Genomic DNA, 22906 nt, shown 5'->3' on the forward strand with positions numbered 1-22906 from the left:
TCACAATTTGCTTATACTGTCGACTTGATTTTGTTGTCTGTCAAATAAATCCATCTTTAGTTCACGGCGATTAATTCCTTTGGTATTTAAAAGGAATACAACATCGCTAAGCCTTCTATTCTCCATTGCGGTTGCATATCGATAAACTTCTACACACATACTGAATGAAGTTTGGAGACATATTAACTATATTTTGACTAACTCTTGTAATACGGTGAAATGTGACTGTACACTGACACTACAATCTATTCCGAATTGGTCCGGATATACTGATCGGGGAAGTTTCTTGTTACTTCATTTCAACGATACTATATGAGTAGGGCCATTTTAAGTTATACTTATGTATCTTTGTATATAATAAACGGTATTCCGTAAAAAAATCATAGCTTTCCTAACTTCATTTTAATTTACGGCTTTCTCAATTAATTTCTCTTCTTTCTATAATGTGAGACACATTCTCTCTACACTGAATATAAATCGGATAGCTTGCGTCGAGTTTAGGTGTCAATAACACCCTAAATGATACCGTCCCCCGTGGTTTGTTGGGAAGGGGTGGTAGAGGGTGACGTCAGCTACGTTTTTTCTCCCCAATGATACTGAGTTACAGATTTGATTAATTAGCCAAAAATCGTGTTGAAAAACCGTATATAATCTGTAAATGATACTTTTCGTCGAGTTTGGGTGTTAATAACACCATAAATGATACCGTCCCCCGAGGTTTGTTGGTATGGGGTGATAGAGGGTGACGTCAGCTACTTTGGGGACCCCAATGATACTGAGTTACAGATTTGATTTGTTAGCCAAAAATCGTGTTGAAAAACCGTATTTAAACTGTAGATGATACTTTTCGTCGAGTTTGGGTGTTAATAACACCATAAATGATACCGTCCCTCGAGGTTTGTTGGTATGGGGTGATAGAGGGTGACGTCAGCTACCATGGGGACCCCAATGATACTGAGTTACAGATTTGATTTGTTAGCCAAAAATCGTGTTGAAAAACCGTATTTAAACTGTAGATGAAAATTTTCGTCGAGTTTGGGTGTTAATAACACCCTAAATGATACCGTCCCCCGAGGTTTGTTGGTATGGGGTGATAGCTGGTGACGTCAGCTACCATGGGGACCCCAATGATACTGAGTTACAGATTTGATTTGTTAGCCAAAAATCGTGTTGAAAAACCGTATATAAACTGTAAATGCGACTTTGCGTCGAGTTTGGGTGTTAATAACACCATTAATGATACCGTCCCCCGAGGTTTGTTGGCATGGGGTGATCGCTGGTGACATCAGCTACCATGGGGACCCCAATGATACTGAGTTACAGATTTGATTTGTTAGCCAAAAATCGTGTTGAAAATCCGTATTTAAACTGTAAATGCGACTTTGCGTCGAGTTTGGGTGTTAATAACACCCTAAATGATACCGTCCCCCGAGGTTTGTTGGTATAGGGTGTAGAGGGTGACGTCAGCTACTTTGGGGACCCCAATGATACTGAGTTACAGATTTGATTTGTTAGCCAAAAATTGTGTTGAAAAACCGTATTTAAACTGTAAATGCGACTTTGCGTCGAGTTTGGGTGTTAATAACACCATAAATGATACCGTACCCCGAGGTTTGTTGGTATGGGGTGATAGAGGGTGACGTCAGCTACCATGGGGACCCCAATGATACTGAGTTACAGATTTGATTTGTTAGCCAAAAATCGTGTTGAAAAACCGTATTTAAACTGTAGATGATACTTTTCGTCGAGTTTGGGTGTTAATAACACCCTAAATGATACCGTCCCCCGAGGTTTGTTGGTATGGGGTGATAGAGGGTGACGTCAGCTACCATGGGGACCCAAATGATACTGAGTTACAGATTTGATTTGTTAGCCAAAAATCGTGTTGAAAATCCGTATTTAAACTGTAAATGCGACTTTGCGTCGAGTTTGGGTGTTAATAACACCCTAAATGATACCGTCCCCGAGGTTTGTTGGTATGGGGTGTAGAGGGTGACGTCAGCTACCATGGGGACCCCAATGATACTGAGTTACAGATTTGATTTGTTAGCCAAAAATCGTGTTGAAAAACCGTATATAATCTGTAAATGCGACTTTGCGTCGAGTTTGGGTGTTAATAACACCATAAATGATACCGTCCCCCGAGGTTTGTTGGTATAGGGTGATAGAGGGTGACGTCAGCTACTTTGGGGACCCCAATGATACTGAGTTACAGATTTGATTTGTTAGCCAAAAATTGTGTTGAAAAACCGTATATAAACTGTAAATGCGACTTTGCGTCGAGTTTGGGTGCTAATAACACCATAAATGATACCGTCCCCCGAGGTTTGTTGGTATGGGGTGATAGAGGGTGACGTCAGCTACCATGGGGACCCCAATGATACTGAGTTACAGATTTGATTTGTTAGCCAAAAATCGTGTTGAAAAACCGTATTTAAACTGTAAATGCGACTTTACGTCGAGTTTGGGTGTTAATAACACCCTAAATGATACCGTCCCCCGAGGTTTGTTGGTATAGGGTGATAGCTGGTGACGTCAGCTACGTTTTTGCTCCCCAATGATACTGAGTTACAGATTTTATTTGTTTGCCAGATGTGGTTTTAAATAACAGTATATATATATGCTATGTTTTACTTTCAGTTGCCGAGTTAATTGTTAATAACCCCCTGCCCGACATCGTCCCTCACGGTTGTTGACATACTTTGGTAGAGTGTAATGTCAGCTTTAACGTTCACCCCACCCTTCTTCATGTTTCCCATTAAGCTTTGTTTCCAAATATATGATCTTTTACCCTAAACTTACGCTTTTCGCTGATATTCGGGGCAGGTCTGATATTTTAAGAGCTAAAATTTTGCTTTACCACGATAATGAGTTAGGCCATTCCCTGACTTTGGGGATATTTTATACCCCGTTCCATAATTACGAGTTTGTCGGGTTTGAATCTCTTATAATTAATTATTTAATGCATGGAACGTCCAAAAGCCTGTCTTTCCCTCCTAATTGCAATCGATTGAAAGCATTCGATCATTCAATTTGCTTTAAACACATCATTTTTGCCACATGGCCCATTACGAAGGCCACTACACAACTCCGTAGTATCATTTGCACTTTCTAGCATTTTTTGGTCGCCCTTATTGGTCGCTCTTATTGTTCGCTACTATTGGTCGCTCTTATTGTTCGCCAACTTCAGCCAGATGACACATTCCTGCAGATTTCGTAACTTCACGAACATGCTTTAGCTTAATTGGTTCAGGGTGGGGACTATACTGGCGAACAGAACGACATGGGATGGAGAGCGAAGGGAGTGGTAGGATTGGGGGGGGGGGGGTGGCGGGGGGTGGCGGTGGGGTGGCGGGGGGGTGAGTAGCAAACAAACATTTAAGTACTATTTCATAGTCGTCAGTACATACGCACATTGATTGACTGATTTTTTTTGTTTCATCACATAAATATATACAATGTGATAGGAATCCTCTAAAAAACCTTCAGATGGCTTAACAAAGTAGAGGACTCTATGTAAAGAAAAGGAAAAAGAAAACAAAAAGAAAAAGAAAAAAGAAAACACATGAGCGTAGTTACTCAAGTTAATGGTGTCTCCCCCTCCCCACCCCCCCCCCCCCCCCCTCCGCCTTGTTGTCTGCATTTCCAAAGAAGATAGTAGTCCCAATTATTCGGTTGCAAATAGCAGCCAATACCTCGACGCCTCAAGGCCATATATGTCTACACATTTGTGCTGTGGATTACTCATTCCTGAGACCTACTAGTGGTCATCGTAACTAGAAATATCACAAATTCACATTACAAGAAAAATTAAGGACTCAGGAGTACAAACAACATAGCAGACACCACACATCATCACCATTGTCTATATTTCAGCTGCATATTTGGCGTATATACAGTAAACCAAAATGTAATGTTAGGACTATAATATACATACTTCAGTTAAGACTGACACGGCAGATTACTTGAGATAAAAACTTACACTGGTGATCTGAATTTTCACTAAATAGTTTAGTAAATAATGGTCACTCATTTTCCAACTTAAATCAGTTTATTCTGACCCAGTCTTTTCTACTCGGAAATCCATAATTGTCTGAACCAGCCATGTACCAGGATATTAATTTATATAGTTAACTTTTACGCTTGTAGACAAATACGTACTGAATGATGACCTTGAAATGTCACAACAAACTTTGTTGATTACACAGAATTTGAAGAAAAATATCTTATTATACAAAGCAAAGCAAAAACTTACAATTAAAAAAGAACAAGTTCCCCTATTATGACAAGATTTCAGAACATTAAAATTATCTAAAAATCACTGTTTTGGAGGAAATTTGAAAAAGTTCAAACCATTGTAAGCAGTGACTTGGGGATATAATTTAGCAGCTATAATGCTATTAGATATAAGTGTTTGAAAATGCCTGTAAGCATTGCTCATATCTCGCCAGGGTCTCTAAGTGGACGATAGTTTGCAGACACCACCGTAAATAACAAAACACTGTCAAAATTTGTAATCAATAACAACAATGTAAGTTTGTAGAAATCGATTATAAAACTTGGTCCTAGGCAACCATTCTTTTTGGACTACTTTAGAAACTCGCATGTGGGTTGGAGAGGCCCTTCATGTGGGGACGTACGTGGGGGTGGGGGAGCCTTCTGTTATAGATCAGACAAACTGACTTTGTTTTGAAGTACCACTGGTGTTCAAGGCTCACATAGGCATCATAAATGCATGCATGGGTATAGTCTATGTACTGAACAAATATAAATGTAAACAATACATCCTGTGCACACACAGATAGGAAATATATTACAGACAAACGTGCATTTCACTACAATACTACACAATACTATAACGGAAACGAGGCAAGATGACGTCACCCTCATGAACAGTACTACAAAATAAAATGATTAAACTGTAACATGTTGTAGGCTTTATGTTCCTCTCCATCTGGTTCATTCCTTTTTGTAAATTTCAGAAAATCCAAAATCCACTTTAATTGATGCAATGGTTGTCGGCGGGATGGGTGACCAAGCCTCCATTTTCAGATAAACAACGGTTAGTTGAAATTAACTCATCTACAACAAATCAAAGACAACGATGTCGGGTTATTAATATTCGTTTGCTTACAATAACGATCTTTGAACATGAACATAACGGCCTTTGTATATGGAATTCGAAAAAGAAGCCGGATGAAAAAGTACTCCATTTCGGTACTCGGATTATTAAAAACAGTAATCTGACTAGCCACTTGGTACTCGAAACCCGAAGTACCCGGAAGTACTTGAATTAAATATACTACCACTGGCTTGAATTGAAGCTTTCTTTCTATTAAAACTGTTACATTGATGGGCTGAAGGCTGAACCTTTCTGACCATAGACAATTCTGAATATCAAGTGGGACCAAATCTTGACGACCAGCCAGAAACGGATTTAAAACAGAAATTATCACGACCAGATAAAAATAAATGCCAGGTGACCTTCCTTCTTTTAAGTAAAATATCTAACTACCTCGTTAATGTATTTAAAGAGAAGGATGAGTGACCAGTCTTCTGTGTACAGATAACTTCTGTACAGAGTGTAAGAGAAGTGCTGCATTTTATTTAATATCACTCAGCTGGGACAATATTTAGTATTGATGTACTTTCAGTTCCCGCTTCAAAGCAATCGCATTGACGTTGTGAGCATTATGGACACCTCGCTTATATTTGATAAATTTTAAAAACGGCTGTTCAATATAAGACAACAACGTGGTGAAGCATTGGAAAATTGTGCCAACTGGCTGTTCAATATATTGCAGTTAATGAATATGCATGATAATAATACGTAGTAATTATAACCATGGATCGTGGAACTTTCTATTGCAGTGCGACATGGTTCTTCATCCTTACACAATTCTAATAAGTAGGTTTGCTTTAACAACTTGATATTTAGCGTAATGTTATACTGTAATGAAGCCAATATTTAGGAAGAGAAGGAAGGGATATAAAGTGAAGTTTCTAATTGATTGGAATATGATATATGGAGATACTTAAATCCTGGTAAGATCAATCTTTTAATGCTTTACATATCCTGCAAATAAGATGAACATTTAACAAACATGACGGCGTACCAAACTCTGTAGGAACTGATCGAACCCTGGGAGTACCGATTTGATGACCAAGTAGACTCCTATCATGACGGACATCCTGGACATCATTATCCTCAGTACACTGTACTGGTAAAGTATCTGAAAAACAGAGAAAGTGAAGTCCAGATCAGAAATACCAATGAAGTGACTCAAAGAGAAAGGATGATATAGCAAACACGTCTAATCTCACGAGTGTAATTGAGATGTGACAAGTGCTCACAAATAGGTGTTCATGCTGAAATAAGCTATATAAATAAGGAAAAACATATCTATATCTTCAAAGTAAAACGTCACCATTTAATAGCAAGATATCATATGTTTTAGATGAAAGTTGAAATTAGGACATTTCGATTTGACATAAAACATCATAATTACGCCATAAAACGACCACATTATCGTTTCGTTTCGTTTCGTTTTGTTTATTTATTTGTTTTTTTTTCACAACATGTACACATTTTGTTGTAGCGAATACAGTGTGAAAGCACGTGTATAAAAAAAAAAACATTGTGGGCTTATCTAGTGAGACACTCCCTGCTGTCAGGGACGTCGCTAGAGGGGGGGTGTGGGGGGGTGTCTCACCCCCCCAATCTTGGTAAAAATGACGATAGTTGGAAAATTTGAGTGCGACAGTCGGAATTTCCGACTGTCGGAATTTCCGACTGTCGACAGCTTCAATTCGGAATTTCCGACTGTCGCACTCTAATTTTTCTGACTGTCGCACTCTTATTTTCATATGTTCTTTTAATTTGTGAGTGGCATAAAATTTTCGATCAAAATTGACCTTTAATCAGTCATATTTACCACGATTTCCTCGTCACATTGAGAAATTGTATCTCGCGATCCTTATACTCCACCATACAAAACTTTTTATGATTTTGAATACTCTAAAAAAAATACAACGTTCGCCAGCTTCAATTCGGATAATTTATGTATTCATTTTGCTATTGGGTGGGTCGACCCTGTTCGCTAGCTTCAAGTAAGTTCAGGATATACAGGGACGTAGCCAGGGAGAGCAGGGGAGCGACTGCTCCCCCCTTTCAGTGTCGCAAAATATGTTTAAAAACTGTTGTTATTACACTGCTAATACACGGCGATAACAATATTTGTTTTTACGCCACTGCACATCTGGCTGTCTTAAAAAATATGAAAGTTTATATTGTCCATCAGTTAAGTTCGTCAAATGTATTTCTGGTATATTATGTAAAAGAACATGTAAAAGAATTCGAACAGGAAACAAAATCTGCTGATAATATGATATCATATGATAATGATGAAACTGGCAACAAATTGCACCAGATCGCATCTAAGGACCTTCAATTGTTCAAAAATATCTCAAAGGGGAGGGGGAGACCCCTCCCCTTAGACCCCTCCCCCATATCAATCGCAAAAGGTGCTCCCTCTTTCAAACTCTTGGCTACGTCGTTGGGGTATACATTGTCTCTACGGTATACAATTAAAACACCAATGCTAATCTACGGAAGCTTAAAAGTGCCATCAACATAAGCAAAAACTTTGCCCCATAAGGTACAAATGTATCGAAAAAAGTTCGGAACATAAGTGCAGTAGCGAGAGATAGGGTGTCTGACTGACACTGACCGTATCGTTGACGATTAGTGCGGGGGGGGGGGGGGTACAAGGCAGCAGTCGGAATTTTCTGGCTCCAAAACCCATCCAGTTGGAATTTCAGCCACTACACCCCCCCAATCATCAGGCCTTAGCTACGTCCCTGCCTGCTGTACATAGAGTACACAAATAACTAACATAAAGAAACGAATTATGAAAATAACTAAGACAAAATGGAGAAAAGGAAGAAAAAGAAAAGAGAGAAAGAGGAACATCAATCTCAGTATGAGTTGAAGTAAAATTTGTATTTAAACGAATTTCGGGAAGGTTGTGACCTGATATTAAGCAGCAGTGAATTCCATGTGATGCTTCTATACGAGCTGGACGAAGGCTACAGTTTCCTACATTGGTGTGAATGCGATTAGGGCGTACAATTAGTATGTGTCGTGTGTGATAATTGTGAATGTCATGGTTGTGAACAAGTAAATTGTCGAAAGCAGGTGGGATCTGTCCATGAGAAACTCTATAAGCATTTTCCTCTGATGCCATAATGATTAAACATTGAAATTGGTGGATTCCACGTAAAACGCAGTTTTTAAGGGTATAAACACCAATTGCTTGACATAAACCATCAATATTTTGAGGTGGAAGTCGAATTTGGAGAAAAAACGAGCGTCGTAATTTGAAAATATCGCATGCACTTTTCGACATCTACAAATATGAAATTATTCTGTGCAACGGCCCCACCACTGGCTTTCAGCTCATTAGGTTTGAAAGCTTGGGCTGGTTCGTGCATGGTGAGGTTACAGGCGGCGAAGCCCCCGGTAAATTTTGAATTTGACGTCTTTCATTTTATCTTCGTATCTCGTTTAAAGCACAAAATATATCTGAAGAGGAGAATTCAATTTATGTGGAACGTATCTCTAGATCCCACAATGGGCAGGTCCGAAGGGATGTGGGGGGGGGGGACAGGGGCTGCATCAAGCTGCATTGTAGCAAACCTAGCAACATTATCGAATAAACACTGAGAACGAAGTTAAATCTGAATTCAAAAAGAATTTTGAAAATCCAAAGTCTATGCCAACTTTCAATGACAGGAATGTTTGGGTCCTCTTCCCCATATATTGCCATGCTCTCTTTGTGTTACAGAATACCTTATACCTTGAAATATTTGAAGAATATCTTTCCAAATTATAATAAATAGCGTGGTGTGATAAGCTAACAAATACTGGGAGAGGTGGGCAGAAATGGGCGCGGTTTTACGAGCCTCTCCATACGAATTTTACGTAGAACGTAAGAAATTGTAAATAATTGAAACTAGAATTTTTCCCTTTAAATTTCGAAACTATATATACCAATTTTTTTGCTGTATGTCTCAAACGATTTCTCAAGCGTGAACTGCTTTACTCTACATTTACATATTTGTTTTGAAAATTCGACTACTCAAAAACGAGTACATAAAGTAGTGAATTCTTGTCTTCGTACAGTTTTTGATTTAACCTTTCTCAAACACATACTTTCCCACCACCTTTGTTTATACTCGTACTTCAGTGTGTGGGGTAACCTTATCCTTCTTTTTCGGCTTTGTCAGCCCATGGAGGTAAAAACATGCAGCCATACACAATTTGGAGCTCCATGGGATTCGCGCAAGCGCAGAGGGTACACTGAACATTGACCAATCACCCAGTTCGCCTCTTTACGTAACGTAATTCTAAAATTAAAAAAGTTGGTTCGCAACACAGTACAGCAACATAGAGCATGGATAACGCTTAACAATATCTTATACATTTTTCGAGAAAATGAATATTCATTTCTTTATCGACCTGTAACGTAACCAGTACAAATAATTCGCTGTTCTCACAAAAACTTCATTTGAATTTATTTTTTGTCACAATTTCTCAAAGTATTTTCATTTCTAGATTATTAACGTCTGTTTTGTAACCTTGTGCATGCGCTTTTTGATTAAATATTGTCAATTTGTCATCAAACTCTACCAATTAGGGGATTTAAGCCATTATCGTGATCAGCACGATACTGAAGCTATTCACAATTTATATTAGTTTTGACGTCAATTGAGTCGTACAACGATGTGTTAAATAAGTTTGAAATATATAGTAGTAGGGCTTCTCGGCCTTCTGTCTAAGATCATGTGTAGTATCTGTTCCCTTTTGAGGGGAATGGTAATGCACACCTGACGATGATCACACAGTCACAGTACCGATGCAAGGGGACTGGGGGTTAGAAGCGGATCAGTCGTTCAGTAGTTTGGTTTTCGTGCCCAGGTTCTTTCCTGGGCGACTTTTTCTTAAAAAGTATAGGGCTTCTCGATGATCACATAGTCACAGTCCCGATGCAAGGGGAATGGGGCTGAGAGCGGATCAATCGTTCGGTAGTTTGGTTTTCGTGCCACCTTTTTTTTAAAAAACTAGGGCTTTAATGTGATAGTCGCGGAGTTTAAGGAATGTGAAGGGGTAAAACCGGGCAAATGGATCAGGGATTGTGGGCAAAAATCGAGATGGCTTAATTAAGGACAAATTTCAGCAACATCAAAAGTGAAGTTTTAACAAAGAAATGTATTTCTCTGTGTAGGAATTGAGATTGGGGACGGGGGTACACAATCAGTACCAAACGTTCTAACGCCAGTACTGAAGGTGAGTAGAGGTGGCCAATTTATCGATCCAAAGGCAGTGAATTATCTCACCATATTAAAATTAGATCATCTCAATTAAGGAAGAAAAAAATTTGAAACACTTTATGGGAATCTCATCCCCATTGGTGTCATTGTCTGGTGCAGGGAATTGTACACCAGCCTACGATTTATTGTATGACGGAGGGCACAGGCGTAGGAGGCGGGGGGGGGGGCTGGCTGGGCTGCAGCCCCCAACCATATTTTTTGGTGAAAATTCGGGCAAAATGCTGAGAATTTTTCGAGCACCCACTGAGAGAAAATAATTTGCAGTGTGTTTTTCATTTTTTTTGGGGGGGGGGGGGGGAACTTCGGCAATATGCTGAGAATTTTTCGGGCATCTACTGAAAGAATAATAATTTGCAATGTGTTATTCAAATTTTTTGTGAAAATTCTGGCAATATGCTGATAATTTTTCGAGCACCTACTGAAAGAAAACAATTTGCAATGTGTTTTTCAATTTTTTTTTTTGGGGGGGGGGGGGAATTCGGACAATATGCTGAGAATTTTTCGGGCACCTACCAGTGGCCGAGCGTGCATACAGTCAGAGTGGGCGGATGCCCCCCTGACGGACTCAAATGGACTACTGGCGCCCTTTTCAGCTTTTTACCACTCTCTACTTATTCGCGATTATTGACTTTTTTATTGCGCTCTGAAATACCTATTGACATTTGTCACATTTTGTTGGTACAACTTTCTGACAAATAGCGATGACACCTATTTATTCTTCGTTTATCTGCAAATTAGAAAGGCCCCGAAAGGGTCATTCCCGGCAATCTAGGGAGTATCTCTACTCAAAAATTTTCTGTACGCTCCGCGCCAACCTGTGGTGGCGCTCCGCTTAGATAGTGTCGAAAGCGCCCCTACAGAGCATTCTCTCCCCCCTGACCAATACCCCTATAGCTCCGCCACTGACACCTTCTGAGAGAAGAAGAACTTGCAATGTGTATCTCAATGGTTATATTATTATCATTATTGTTGTAACGACTTCCCCAATAATTGGAAGGGTTAAAACACGGAAAACGATTGTATGTTATTGACATGTGATGTAATAAGCGAAAAATGCCTATATGATAGGCACATTAACATGTGGAGCGCGCGCGGAGCGCGCGAAAAATTTTGGTTATATTTTCGGGCAAGTCGTTACAGCCCCCCCCCCCCCCCAATCAAATGAGGCTCCTACGCCTATGACGGAGGGTTTTATTTCTTATGACAGACAGAGAGATATAACATAAGGACATAAATTTGAGTCAAAGCTTCCATGTCTATCATATCAGAAATATCATAATTTTGTACGTCTCTTCAAAGTTATAGTTATGGCTCGTATCACCTATTTAGTCCCTCCTTTCCCTTCCTTTCTTTCTTAAAACAAAAATAAAACGTTCCATCATGAAAAGTTTTCTTTAATTCAAAGTTGTGAAACGAAGGAGGACTGGGACTGAGAATTGTGAATTTACATCAATTGAGTGTCGACCACGTGACACCGGCCTCAGAGCTTAGGTCGTGATGTGAACATTACTTCTAATATTTCTTTAACTTTTAATATTTAATATTGTACCGTAAGATATCTTATAATTAACAAATCGCGAGGCTACTGGCTAAGTGATAGGACTGGATAAGCTTCTAAAGTGTAAAGGCCTATAAGTATAATAATCATATATCTTTAACATGATAGTACATTAAACGTTCTCTTAACATATACAGTGATGGAATTTCAAAATATTGGAAAGTTATTGAAAGAAAAGAAAGCTGTGTTGTAAAGTCAACTTACCAGCTGGGGGAACGGGCTTAAATCTCGCCGGAAAACACCCCATGTTCACTAAGTCAGCTTGAATTTGTGAATGATACACTATAGACAGTCAAACTAAAATGATTAAAGGTACCAGCTGAGAATTGTATGGAGGCTACAAATGATCTTCTCGTAAACAGACGTTACGTAAATGTCCAAACGCGTACTTCCCAGGAGGAACGTTGGTGTGGGAGAATCCAAATCTAGATAACAAAAGTATTAATAGTCCCAGTTAAATGGAATAACATTTCGGTGAGAAGAAATCAACAAAGTCTCCCTCTTTTCGTGTGCTTTTCTGTGTCATTAATTCCTGGCAAGGCGAGGATCCGTGTACGGCCATAAATCTTGGGCATGTTATCGCTAGCTTGTATAAGAACATGTGCAACTATCGCATATAAGAAGAAGCGAATTCGTGCCTACGATACACGGCCCACGACACGTCTCAATTATATTGACCAATGGTAACGTTACCCCAGTGGAGTAGGACGCTGATGTACGAAATTGTTTACACTTTCAAGACATTGTGGGAATCTCCGCCAAAATTTTTGCTATTCTTCATGTAAACCCACCGTTTGTAATAGGCTAACAAATTTTCAGTTGGTTAGTGTTATATTTCTGCCCGATTTGTTCTGTTTTCTTATTCACCACGAACCTAAACAAACACGGTAAGGTACATATCCACGCATAGGAAAAATGGGTCATCGCCGCAATAAAACAACAACAAAACACACAGCCTATTTCAGAGGGTTCTTCCAAAGGCAATCAGTTATAATAACCGGGGTAGCAAGCGCTGACCATTACTCCAACAACAATTACGTGTTTTTGCAGTAAGAAGACATGAGGTGTGCAGTAGAACTGAGACCTAACCTGCTTCATCGCAAGGTAATAAAATATAACCTGTCCAAATCAAATGTATACGGTGCGTACTTTCGAGCCTGCTCATCGCACGGCAATACAAGTTAAACTGATGAAATTGTTTGGTTCCAGCTAATATCGAGACTAGTCATTCCAGGGTACCTGATTGTAATCTCACGAGATGGCTTTCGAGCCTGCCCATCGCACGGCAATAGAACTAATTGTAACTGAATGAGTTTTACGGTGACGGAGCTTTACCTTGACAAGACTTATCCCTGAAGACGCTGTTTTTCTATGGCGCGCACTTTCGAGCCCTGCCCATCGCACGGCAATAGAACTAAGTGTAACTGAATGAGTTGTACGGTGACGGAGCTTTAGGGTGACAATAATTAAATCTTAGGAGGCGGACTTTATATGGCCTTCGAGCCTGCCCATCGCACGGCAGGAGAAGTTAATCTAATGAAATGATATTTAAGTGCTAAGGAAGACGGAGACTGCTCATCGCACGGCAACAATCTAAAGAAAGACCAAACGACAAAGAGCGCAGAACGGCTTGCAGGTGTCTCCCCCTGTTGACGGAGATTTAGAAATCATATACTTGAAAATGGAAAATATCTTGGACTTGACGTGACGGTTCCAAGGCGTGCTGCATGGATTAGAGCCTAAGGCTTTTTAATTTTGCATTGTTACACTCACTACAGAAGTAATGATTTAATGGTCGTTTAAATTGGTCAAGCACTCTTTGGACCGGGCAATACGGATTACGACACTATTGCACAAAGTCCTTAGAGTTAACCAACGGTTTGGTGATCCAAGGCGTGCTGCATGGATTAGGGCCCAAAGCTTTTTCATTGTGACATTTTAACTCATTCAAGAAGTAATGATTTCATGGTCATTTTAAGGTCATTTTAATTTGTCAGGCACTCTTTGGACCGGGCAAGACGCATTACTGGTACTGTTCTACAATGTCCGCAGAGTTCATTTTAACTACCGGTTTGGTGATCCAAGGCGTGCTGGTTTTGATTAGGGCCCAAAGCTTTTTCGTTGTCCCATTTTACTCATTCAAGAAGTAATGATTTGTTCGTCATTTTAACTGGTCAAATACTCTTTGGACCGGGCAAGACGCATTATGGTACACTTCTACAATGTGTTAAGATTTCATATGACCCATTGGTAAGGTGGTCCAAGGCGTGCTAGTCTTGATTAGGGCCTAAAGTATTTTTTTTTGCATTAATTTAAAAACTGATGAAGTACTAGTCATTTAAGTTGGTCAAACTATTTGGACCGGGCAAGATGCACTATGGTACCCTTTTACATAGTCACTAGAGTTCATATGACCCACGGGCCATAGATAAAGCTCTTTCCACGACCAAATGTTGAACATCTTGTAAGAAAGCTTTCGTCTTGCCAGAGGTGTTACGTCGATACCATTGTCGAATACGTAACTGAATATGTAGCTCAGTTACTCATTCGCGAATATCGAACGAGGAACGGGGAATAAGCATCCAACTTCAAACCAGTTACTCATGATCACTTCGTATAACAGCGCATTTATTACATTGGTGGTCGGTATTCGGTGCTTAAATAAAGCCGGGTTATTCAAGAAAAATGAAGTGCGGACACTAAGGACAACGGGACACTAAGGACAACGGAAGAATGAGTCCGTTTGCGACATTTTCAATGTCGCCAACCTACAGTAACAAACTTTCGTGCCAGTCTACATAGGCCACACATGCGGCGTGTTACCACTGGCTGAAGTCCAAGAGAAGTAGGCCTAAGTTAGGTCCTAGTAGTGGTAATAATAATGGTATTAGGGAAACTAACTAACGTTGTACGAAAATAATTACATTTATTTACTTCAGGTAGAGCATAGGTTGCATGGTGGGTACAATTATGATGTAGCATATTGCCCTTTGTTTTAATGACAAAGCACATTAGGAATGTTCTAGAAAGAATATCTTGGCAACATTCCTTGGTTATTTATTTTGGACACAAACATAAAACAACGTTGGCAACTGATACGTACTGGGTCTAGGCCCTAAATTTTTTTAGTGATAAATTGGAATCATACTGTACATACCTAGGGCTAATAAGTATATTAGATATTTATTTCTGTTCAAAATCCAGGGAAACTTGCAAGTACACTTCTAATGTGGGCACGGTACCTGGACCTATGGTCAGCTTTAACACTGTAATCAGGGGCGGCGATTATTATCTCTCGTCTTCTATTAATAGCCACACAAAAAACTATGCCTCCAAATATTGGGGGGGGGGGATATTAGGTACTACATCCCCCCACCTAAAATAATGGGCTCTCTAGTGGATAAGCAGTTTTCTAATTAATGTCAGTTTTATTCTATTTTTATTTCAATTTATATTTGTAGGAATTGCTAGCCGCTATCGACACAGTCCGTACAAAGAAATGTTATTCCTACTGCTGAGTTGTGACAATGGCTCTACCTGTATGCAGGAACTGTCACCTAAAGCTAGAGAGATACAGACTTGGTATAAAGTCTGGTGAAATCTACTTCTTGTATAGAGGACAGAAAAAGAGTAGAACAAAACTACTTGCTCTGATGGAGGAGACAGATAAATCAGCATTGCAACTTGAGAAAGAAATCTTGGAGTTGATGGATTGTCTAAAGCGAGTATCGCAGAATTGACTACGGAGAAACCGAGACGTGAGAAAATCGATCCCTCTCTTACTTCGGTCCTTCTCTCTCCAGGACAGGGGAGCCAATATGTTGGTATGTGTGAGGGGTTCTTGAAGTACCCTAATGTGCAGGATATGTTTGAAGTTGCCTCAGAGATATTACAGTATGATTTGAAACGACTTTGTACCAATGGACCCAAAGAAGACCTGGATCAGACTATTTTCTGCCAATCTGCTGTCTTCTTGACATCATTGGCTGCGGTTGAGAAGCTAAGAGAAGAAAATCCAAAGGTCTGTAGTAAGTGCCTATTAATATTGTTTAGCATAAGGTTTTAGTCATATACTGCAGTGATAGTCCCCCGTTTACTGTACTGCTTGTACTGCACATTCTTTGTTACTTTTTGATTGACCTGGAGAGGGAAGCAAAATTGGAATGAGTGTAAGGCATATTTTTGATAGTTCTAGGTATAAGTTGGTAATGGTAGGCTAAGCCGGGCCTTACACTAGTAATGTTAACCAAGCGTAAACATGAAAGTCTTTCTAAATAGTTTACAAAAGCGGATATTTGATTATAAATTCCTCTTTATTAACTCTTGGTACAGTATATATAAACTCAACGATTAATACAACAGTAACTTTGGAGGGTTTAAATACACTAGCATAAATGCTGAGTATAAATATAACTTACGGAGCCCTCTGTTGTACGTCTGTACCCTTTGGAAGACAAACTGTACTCCCTGATAAGTCTGTGGCTTTGGGAGACAAACTTAAACCCCTGACTCCAAAATAACAACTTACAACGTCAAGCACAGGGCACACGCTTTGCACTTGGACCTGATTGGTCTAAACTAGCTCTGACCTCTCACCCCAACTCTTGATTCAAGGTGACTGCCAACCCGATATGCAGATGGGCACATGCAAATGAGCACTCAACCAGTTTGAACCGGTTTGGCTGTCTTCCATCCCCACATCTGTACACGCTTCTATTAGCTTTGATACATAGCCCACATAACCACCAAAACATGAGCCATGTGTGACGTCATTATAACAACATCGTCAGTGAACAATATATGTCAACACAAACTAGAATATGCTTCACGTTAGCATTCTCACTGTAATAGACTTAATCAGCTCAGATAGAGTGTGACTTGTCACATGAATTGACCTGTGACTGAGAAACTTATAACTTGCGTTGACCTGAGACTTTTGTGTTGGTATCAACTTTGCTGTGTATCTGTACAATGAATTGGTGTCTCAGTCAAACCACCAGTCACGTTTTGTATCCTCAATCTACTTACAGTATATCTTCTTATTTCTAAAGATTATGCTACGTGAAAAGTAGTCTTAACATTTTGTGGAATTGACCTCCAAAATCTTGGGAACAGTCACAGACAATGTTCAGAGATGTGTTTGAAAAGTTCTATTGACCCTTTGGTTTTGATTTATCTGTAATACCACTAGGGGTACCCTAATTGTTATAAACCATAGGACTTGTAAGTAGTTTTCACTATGTTAGTCACACAGTATTGGTACACTATGGACCAATGTTTTGATTCTGATATCATTAATAGAAATCTCCTAACATCTGAATCATTGCTCTGTCAAATTTTGAGTGTGACTATTGATAAAATTGGGAATGCAGAATTCCGAAAAGTGGACAAAACTGTGTACAAAAGGCATATTTTAACCTCACATGCCATTTACACCTCATGCTGTAGACTTGTACTGTACATTTCCATCCCTTGCTCTTCTCTCACACCCACCCCGGGACCTCTTCCTTTCCTCTTTCCTCTCCCTTTCCTCTTTTGTAGGACGAGGACAGCTATTAAATATAAAACTCTTCTAATCAAGAAATGAATCAAATCAGGATTTACTGTATTTTCTTCATTTCCCAAAACACTGTTCTGCATTCTTTCACAGTACTGTGCAAAATGTCATTTACGTACACTATGCAGAAACGTTAATAGATTATTTGATCAACAGACTCAATACAAAAGGGTTTGGTTTGACTTATGGAGCACACCTTTCGCATCACATTTATGTCTAATAGTGTATGTGACAGGTAAACAGTATTTTACGTGATCTAATAATCAAGTCTATCTTGAAATTGGCAAGGACATCTAGATACACCTATGGATGTTTAAATTTCCAGAGATTCCTAACAATATTGAATAATATTCTGTGCTGTGCAATGTAACTTACACTACATTTAGGATAACTTTCTTGTCTGTGTCGAAAATTACGTAGGAGTTTAGTGCACCTAGTAATTCAGGTAGATCAAATGAAGTGTTTTGTAAGTGTCTCATAAGCTGTCCGTTATTACCAAGTTTATGATGTTTATGATACACTTAGTTAATTACCAGACAACAAATGACTTTCTCTCTTTTCTAAATACAGGCCATTGAGAATTGTGTAGCAGCTGCTGGGTTTAGCGTGGGAGAGTTTGCTGCTCTGGTATTTGCTGGTGCCTTGTCATTTGAAGATGGTGAGTGGTAACTTTCAGTTCACAGGTCTAGAGGTGTGGACATTATTAAAAACTGTATTTTGACTAAAATTTGCCCCAATCTTGTAAAAGTAGGATTGACATTATACATATGTATATGCACATTGGTGTGTACAAGACTCTTATTGTTTTTTGGACTAGCTTATAAAAGATACAGTATTAACTCCACAATCAAAGTTGAATGAACCTCATACTTTGATTCAATTGGGTGTGTACATGAATCCTTTTCTTTAATGTTGAGGTCATAGATCAGCTTAGGTCAGTGGAGTTCACAGTCGCAAAAAAAATTGCCAGCACGATGACTTTAAAGTAAAAAGTGGATTAACTTCATACTATTAAATGACTGCTCGATTGTTTAGACATTAAAAAAGAAAAGTCATGATGTGTTTGGCATCTGATAGCTTTGTAGGCCCTTTCATCATATGTCCTCTCCTTTAGTACTGTCCTAAGTACTTTTTTATTATTAACCATAACCAACTAATATCTAACAGCAATCTGAAATCTACAACTGTATTAGGCCCACGACCCAGGATCTTCCATGAGGAGTCAAGGACTGAGCCATGACCCATCAGATCACTGCACTCTCAGAATCGACACTCAGGATATGTATGAATGCTAGCTTGTATTAACGATTTGATGAACATTACAAAATATTATTCATCAATGTCGGACAGCAAGCTCCGGGAGGTAGACATACTTTCGGCTGTCAGGAAAAAAGCCCATTACGCACAGGAAATTTCTTGGCAACCCACTGTTGGGTTGGGCCATAGATATAGTTTCTGGACTGTCGCTATAAAAAACTGGGCTAATTACAGAGATATTCCTTGAGAACCAAGGACCACCAAGGGAAAAATGAAACTTTGATTTCAATTTATTACATTTCCATCCACAGCTGTCTTTCTCATTCAAGTTCGGGCAGAAGCGATGCAAAGAGCATCAGAAATGGTAAAGACGGGAATGCTCTCTGTTGTCGGCAGAGACCAGGCACGATACAATTACATCTGCAAGGAGGCGGCCACATACTGCCAAAACCATGGGATAGAGGGCACCATGTGCTCTGTAGCTAACTACTTGTATCCAGATGCCAGGGTACTAGCTGGCAATGTTGAGGTTAAACATGTTTGAAATAGTTTGCATAAATTGCATTTGGCAACAATTTGTATTCAGAGAGAGAATTTACATAAGTATTGAACAATTTATGATGTTGATGTGATGAACAAATTGTGATTGTTTTTTGTTCACAATTCTTGACAATTTCATGAATGCTTTTGGAATCAAACTAACTTTATAGGATGTGAGTTATCCATATATCCATATATATATCCATATATCCTGTTGTTAATGATTCCCATTTTGATAAGAAAATTGAGTGAAGAAAGAAAAACAAAGATGTAAACCAAATTCATCAGTGTGCACTTAAAACAACACACCTGTTTACTTCATGTTCCCATTCTGTTTACAGAACATCAACTTTAAATGTGTTTTTGGCAATGAATGCAAACATGACCAGATATGATTAGTCAAAAAAATAACTTTTCTCTGGACTATCCATTTTACTGCTTCAGAACCAACTCTAGCTGGTGTGAAACCAGTTCTCTACTGATCTCCTAGAATTGAATCATTCAATCTAGTGAATCTTACTAGATAATTCATCAATTTCTTCCAGAAATGACTTCAATGTGTCTTGGTGTTGCACTGAATAACATATTGATCTATATGCGAACAGTGTATAGGGTACTGTAACTTCTTAGGAGTGTCCATTGTAAGGTAATTGTAGTAATATCAGCTGCAGTCTGGACCGACTACTGTAACTCATTTGGTTTTAAACTGGCCTTATTATATATCCTCACATTTATCTGAAGCTAATATTTCCATTTTGTTCGTGTATAGAATCGATGTATAATTATTTTAAAACAAATGTTTAGAACGAATTATTTCATATATTTGAATTCCATTATCTTGGCTCTTCTTTTCTTGTTTAAAGGCCTTGGACTTTATTCAAGAGAGAGCGAAAGACTTTTCTCTTAAACTAACTCGTCGTCTACCTGTGAGCGGAGCGTTTCATACGTCATTCATGGAACCAGCAGAGGAAAAGTTTGGTAAAGCTCTGGAGGAAGTGACATTAGAAGAACCATTAATTCAGGTTTATTCAAACATTGACGGTAAAATGTACCAGAATCCAAAACACATCAAAAGTTCACTGAAGAAACAACTAACTCTACCAGTGAAGTGGGAACAAACCATGCACCATATATATGAGAGGGCTAAAGGAGTGCCCTTTCCTCACACATTCGAAGTCGGTCCAGGAAAGCAACTCGGAACAATCTTAAAACGGATAAACAGAAAAGCGTTTGACAGCTACTGCAAAGTTTGAGAATAATCCTACGATTTAGGTAGAAATTACTTGATAAGAGTGACGTTGATAAGAGTGACATTTTGTCAACTTTCACTAACACTGAGAAATATAAAGTAACAGAATAATTTGACACCAGATCAGAAGCTGACGACACTGCGCTGTGGGATAAAGATATCATAGGCTGTGTGAAGGGTGGATTTGCCTACTATTTAAAATGTGCCTTGGGAGGGGGGGGGGGCAAGTTGGTGGCAGAGCTGATTTGCTAGCCTAAAATTGGTAAAAGAAGATACATATATGTCTTTATTTCACATAGGGAAGACTGGTTTTTCTGGACATTGATATCTTTTAGAATAAAAATTCTTCCTTGTAAACTCCTTACCAGTGAATAATATGGCTGATGCATACAAGGGAGTGCTACAAATAAGAGCTGAAAATATATGATGCTCCTTAGCATGACCTTAATTTGACTTTTGACTTAGGTCTGTAATCCTCCCTGTAACCCCACCCCACACACTGTTCCTCCCTTCCACAGTAATGTTTACTTTCCAAGAGACTACTGATTCTTCTTCACGTTACAAATAGTCATGATCACATGGTTACCGTGGTTACAATGTACGTGGACAGAGATGCGAGTTGGATCAACTTCGATTTCATTTTTTTGTGCCCAGGTTCTATCATTGATATCTTTCTGAAAAAAAGTAACAAAATTGGAGTCCAAATCTGGACAATAGAAAACAAGATCAAATAACACAATAGATGATATAATATACTGCTTTTTTGTTTATTTTTATTTTTGTTTCTACAATATTTTTCTTTTTTTTGTAATCCTTTTTTTTTTGCCTTTTTCCTGTAATGCATTTTTCCTGAGAGTAAAAAAATTGTCCTTTACACTAGAGAACTGATGCATAAGATTTAAAAAAAATTAAAAAGTCTCAAACAGCCTTGCTGTTCCCATTTGCCTACGCTCCACCTCGACACTGACACTGACTTTCTCACAAGAGGATACAACAAGTGCCACTGTTTATTGAAAAGAAATGGTTATCACATTTCTTGGTTGTTCCATATTATCTTGCAGCACATCATTAACCCTCCCTCCCTCCCAACCTACTCCCTCACAATTACTCAAACATGTACCCCCATCCTCCCCCAGATTTCCTTCACCCCAGCTATCCTTCCCAACTATCCCCCCCCCCCCCTATATCAATCAAACTGAGCTTTCTTTACACATATTGCAAGCTTACATCACATATCCCTTTATTGGATAAATATATAACAGTATATCTTGTCAAGATGTCCAATTTGGAGAATGGAATTTCTGATAATCACAAATTTTTCAAACTCTCACATAAAACTATCTACAGTTTCTTTACTTCCATGATTCATTTGTGACATCTGATTCAGTAGAAACATCACATGAAACAGTCAAATTAAAAATATTTCATTAAATTGGATGACATCACAGCCAGGTGTCAAATACTTTCTCACATTTTCACAGTAAACGTGTTAACTTTATACGAACCTCAATCCTTCCCCAACAACTTGTAATAAGAGGTTCTCAACATAGGTCACCATTATAACAAAATGAAAACAAAATTGATGTCCATATCTTTGGTTACTTTAAAGAAAATGCTATTACCAAGCCTTTCCCATGGTTTGCCATTTGCATTGCCATGGTAACATGAGAATAATTATTTTATTTTACTACATTGTAGTACATGCTGGTAATTATACAGTGAATAATGTGAATCTTTATAGAGCATTGATTTACCAAAATGAAGGAAGTTGCGTAACAAAGTAAAACATAACTTGTAAGCTGTGTTGATAAAGATTCCCATCTGAAAATTAACTAATCATCTCTCAACATATCATGAATCTGTATTCTTTGATTAGGATTTCAACAGATTAAAAATGTTGATACACTGTGCTACTAGCAATGGCAATGTGATCACTGCACAAGGTTTAGCACAGCCACAACAAGACCAAACAATATTCTTGAATAGTTTATACACTGGGCAGTGCACACAATCATTATCGTCCCTTACCATACTGCACACTCACATAACATGTTTTTGAAGAGTGGCATCCGTTTGTTTAACACATGTCAATTGATCTTGTATAAACTTTCTCGTATCTTAACAAAAGGTGGCTGTTATTCCCATTAACTGAAATTAAAAAATACATTGTTTGGCTTCTTTTGTAATTTTTTATGTCACTACATTTTCTACATTCTTTCTCTCTGTTAACTCAAATAATATTCTGTTCTTTTTATTTCCCAGTTCCCTAAACATACTGGAATAGTTTGTGAATTTTTTAATTTATTTTATATAATTAATTTTCGTATTAACGTTAAATTTTTAGTGCTAAATT

General features: G+C 38.6%; 2 protein-coding genes across 2 annotated transcripts in view; one reads left to right on the forward strand and one right to left on the reverse strand.

Moving 5' to 3' along the window:
• Nucleotides 1–22906, reverse strand: part of LOC139965474 (uncharacterized) — a 172637-nt gene that overhangs the window by 125419 nt on the left and 24312 nt on the right. The gene's annotated exons all lie outside the window — the stretch shown is intronic.
• On the forward strand, nt 15470–21509 carry LOC139965487 (malonyl-CoA-acyl carrier protein transacylase, mitochondrial-like). Its single transcript, XM_071967902.1, has 4 exons — nt 15470–15971; nt 18078–18165; nt 19076–19293; nt 20168–21509. Exons 1-4 carry the CDS (start codon nt 15777–15779, stop codon nt 20555–20557), a joined length of 891 nt encoding a protein of 296 aa, XP_071824003.1. The 5' UTR covers nt 15470–15776; the 3' UTR covers nt 20558–21509.

Source organism: Apostichopus japonicus, chromosome 3 (genome assembly GCF_037975245.1).
Source record: "Apostichopus japonicus isolate 1M-3 chromosome 3, ASM3797524v1, whole genome shotgun sequence".
Classification (NCBI taxonomy): Eukaryota; Metazoa; Echinodermata; class Holothuroidea; order Aspidochirotida; family Stichopodidae; genus Apostichopus; species Apostichopus japonicus.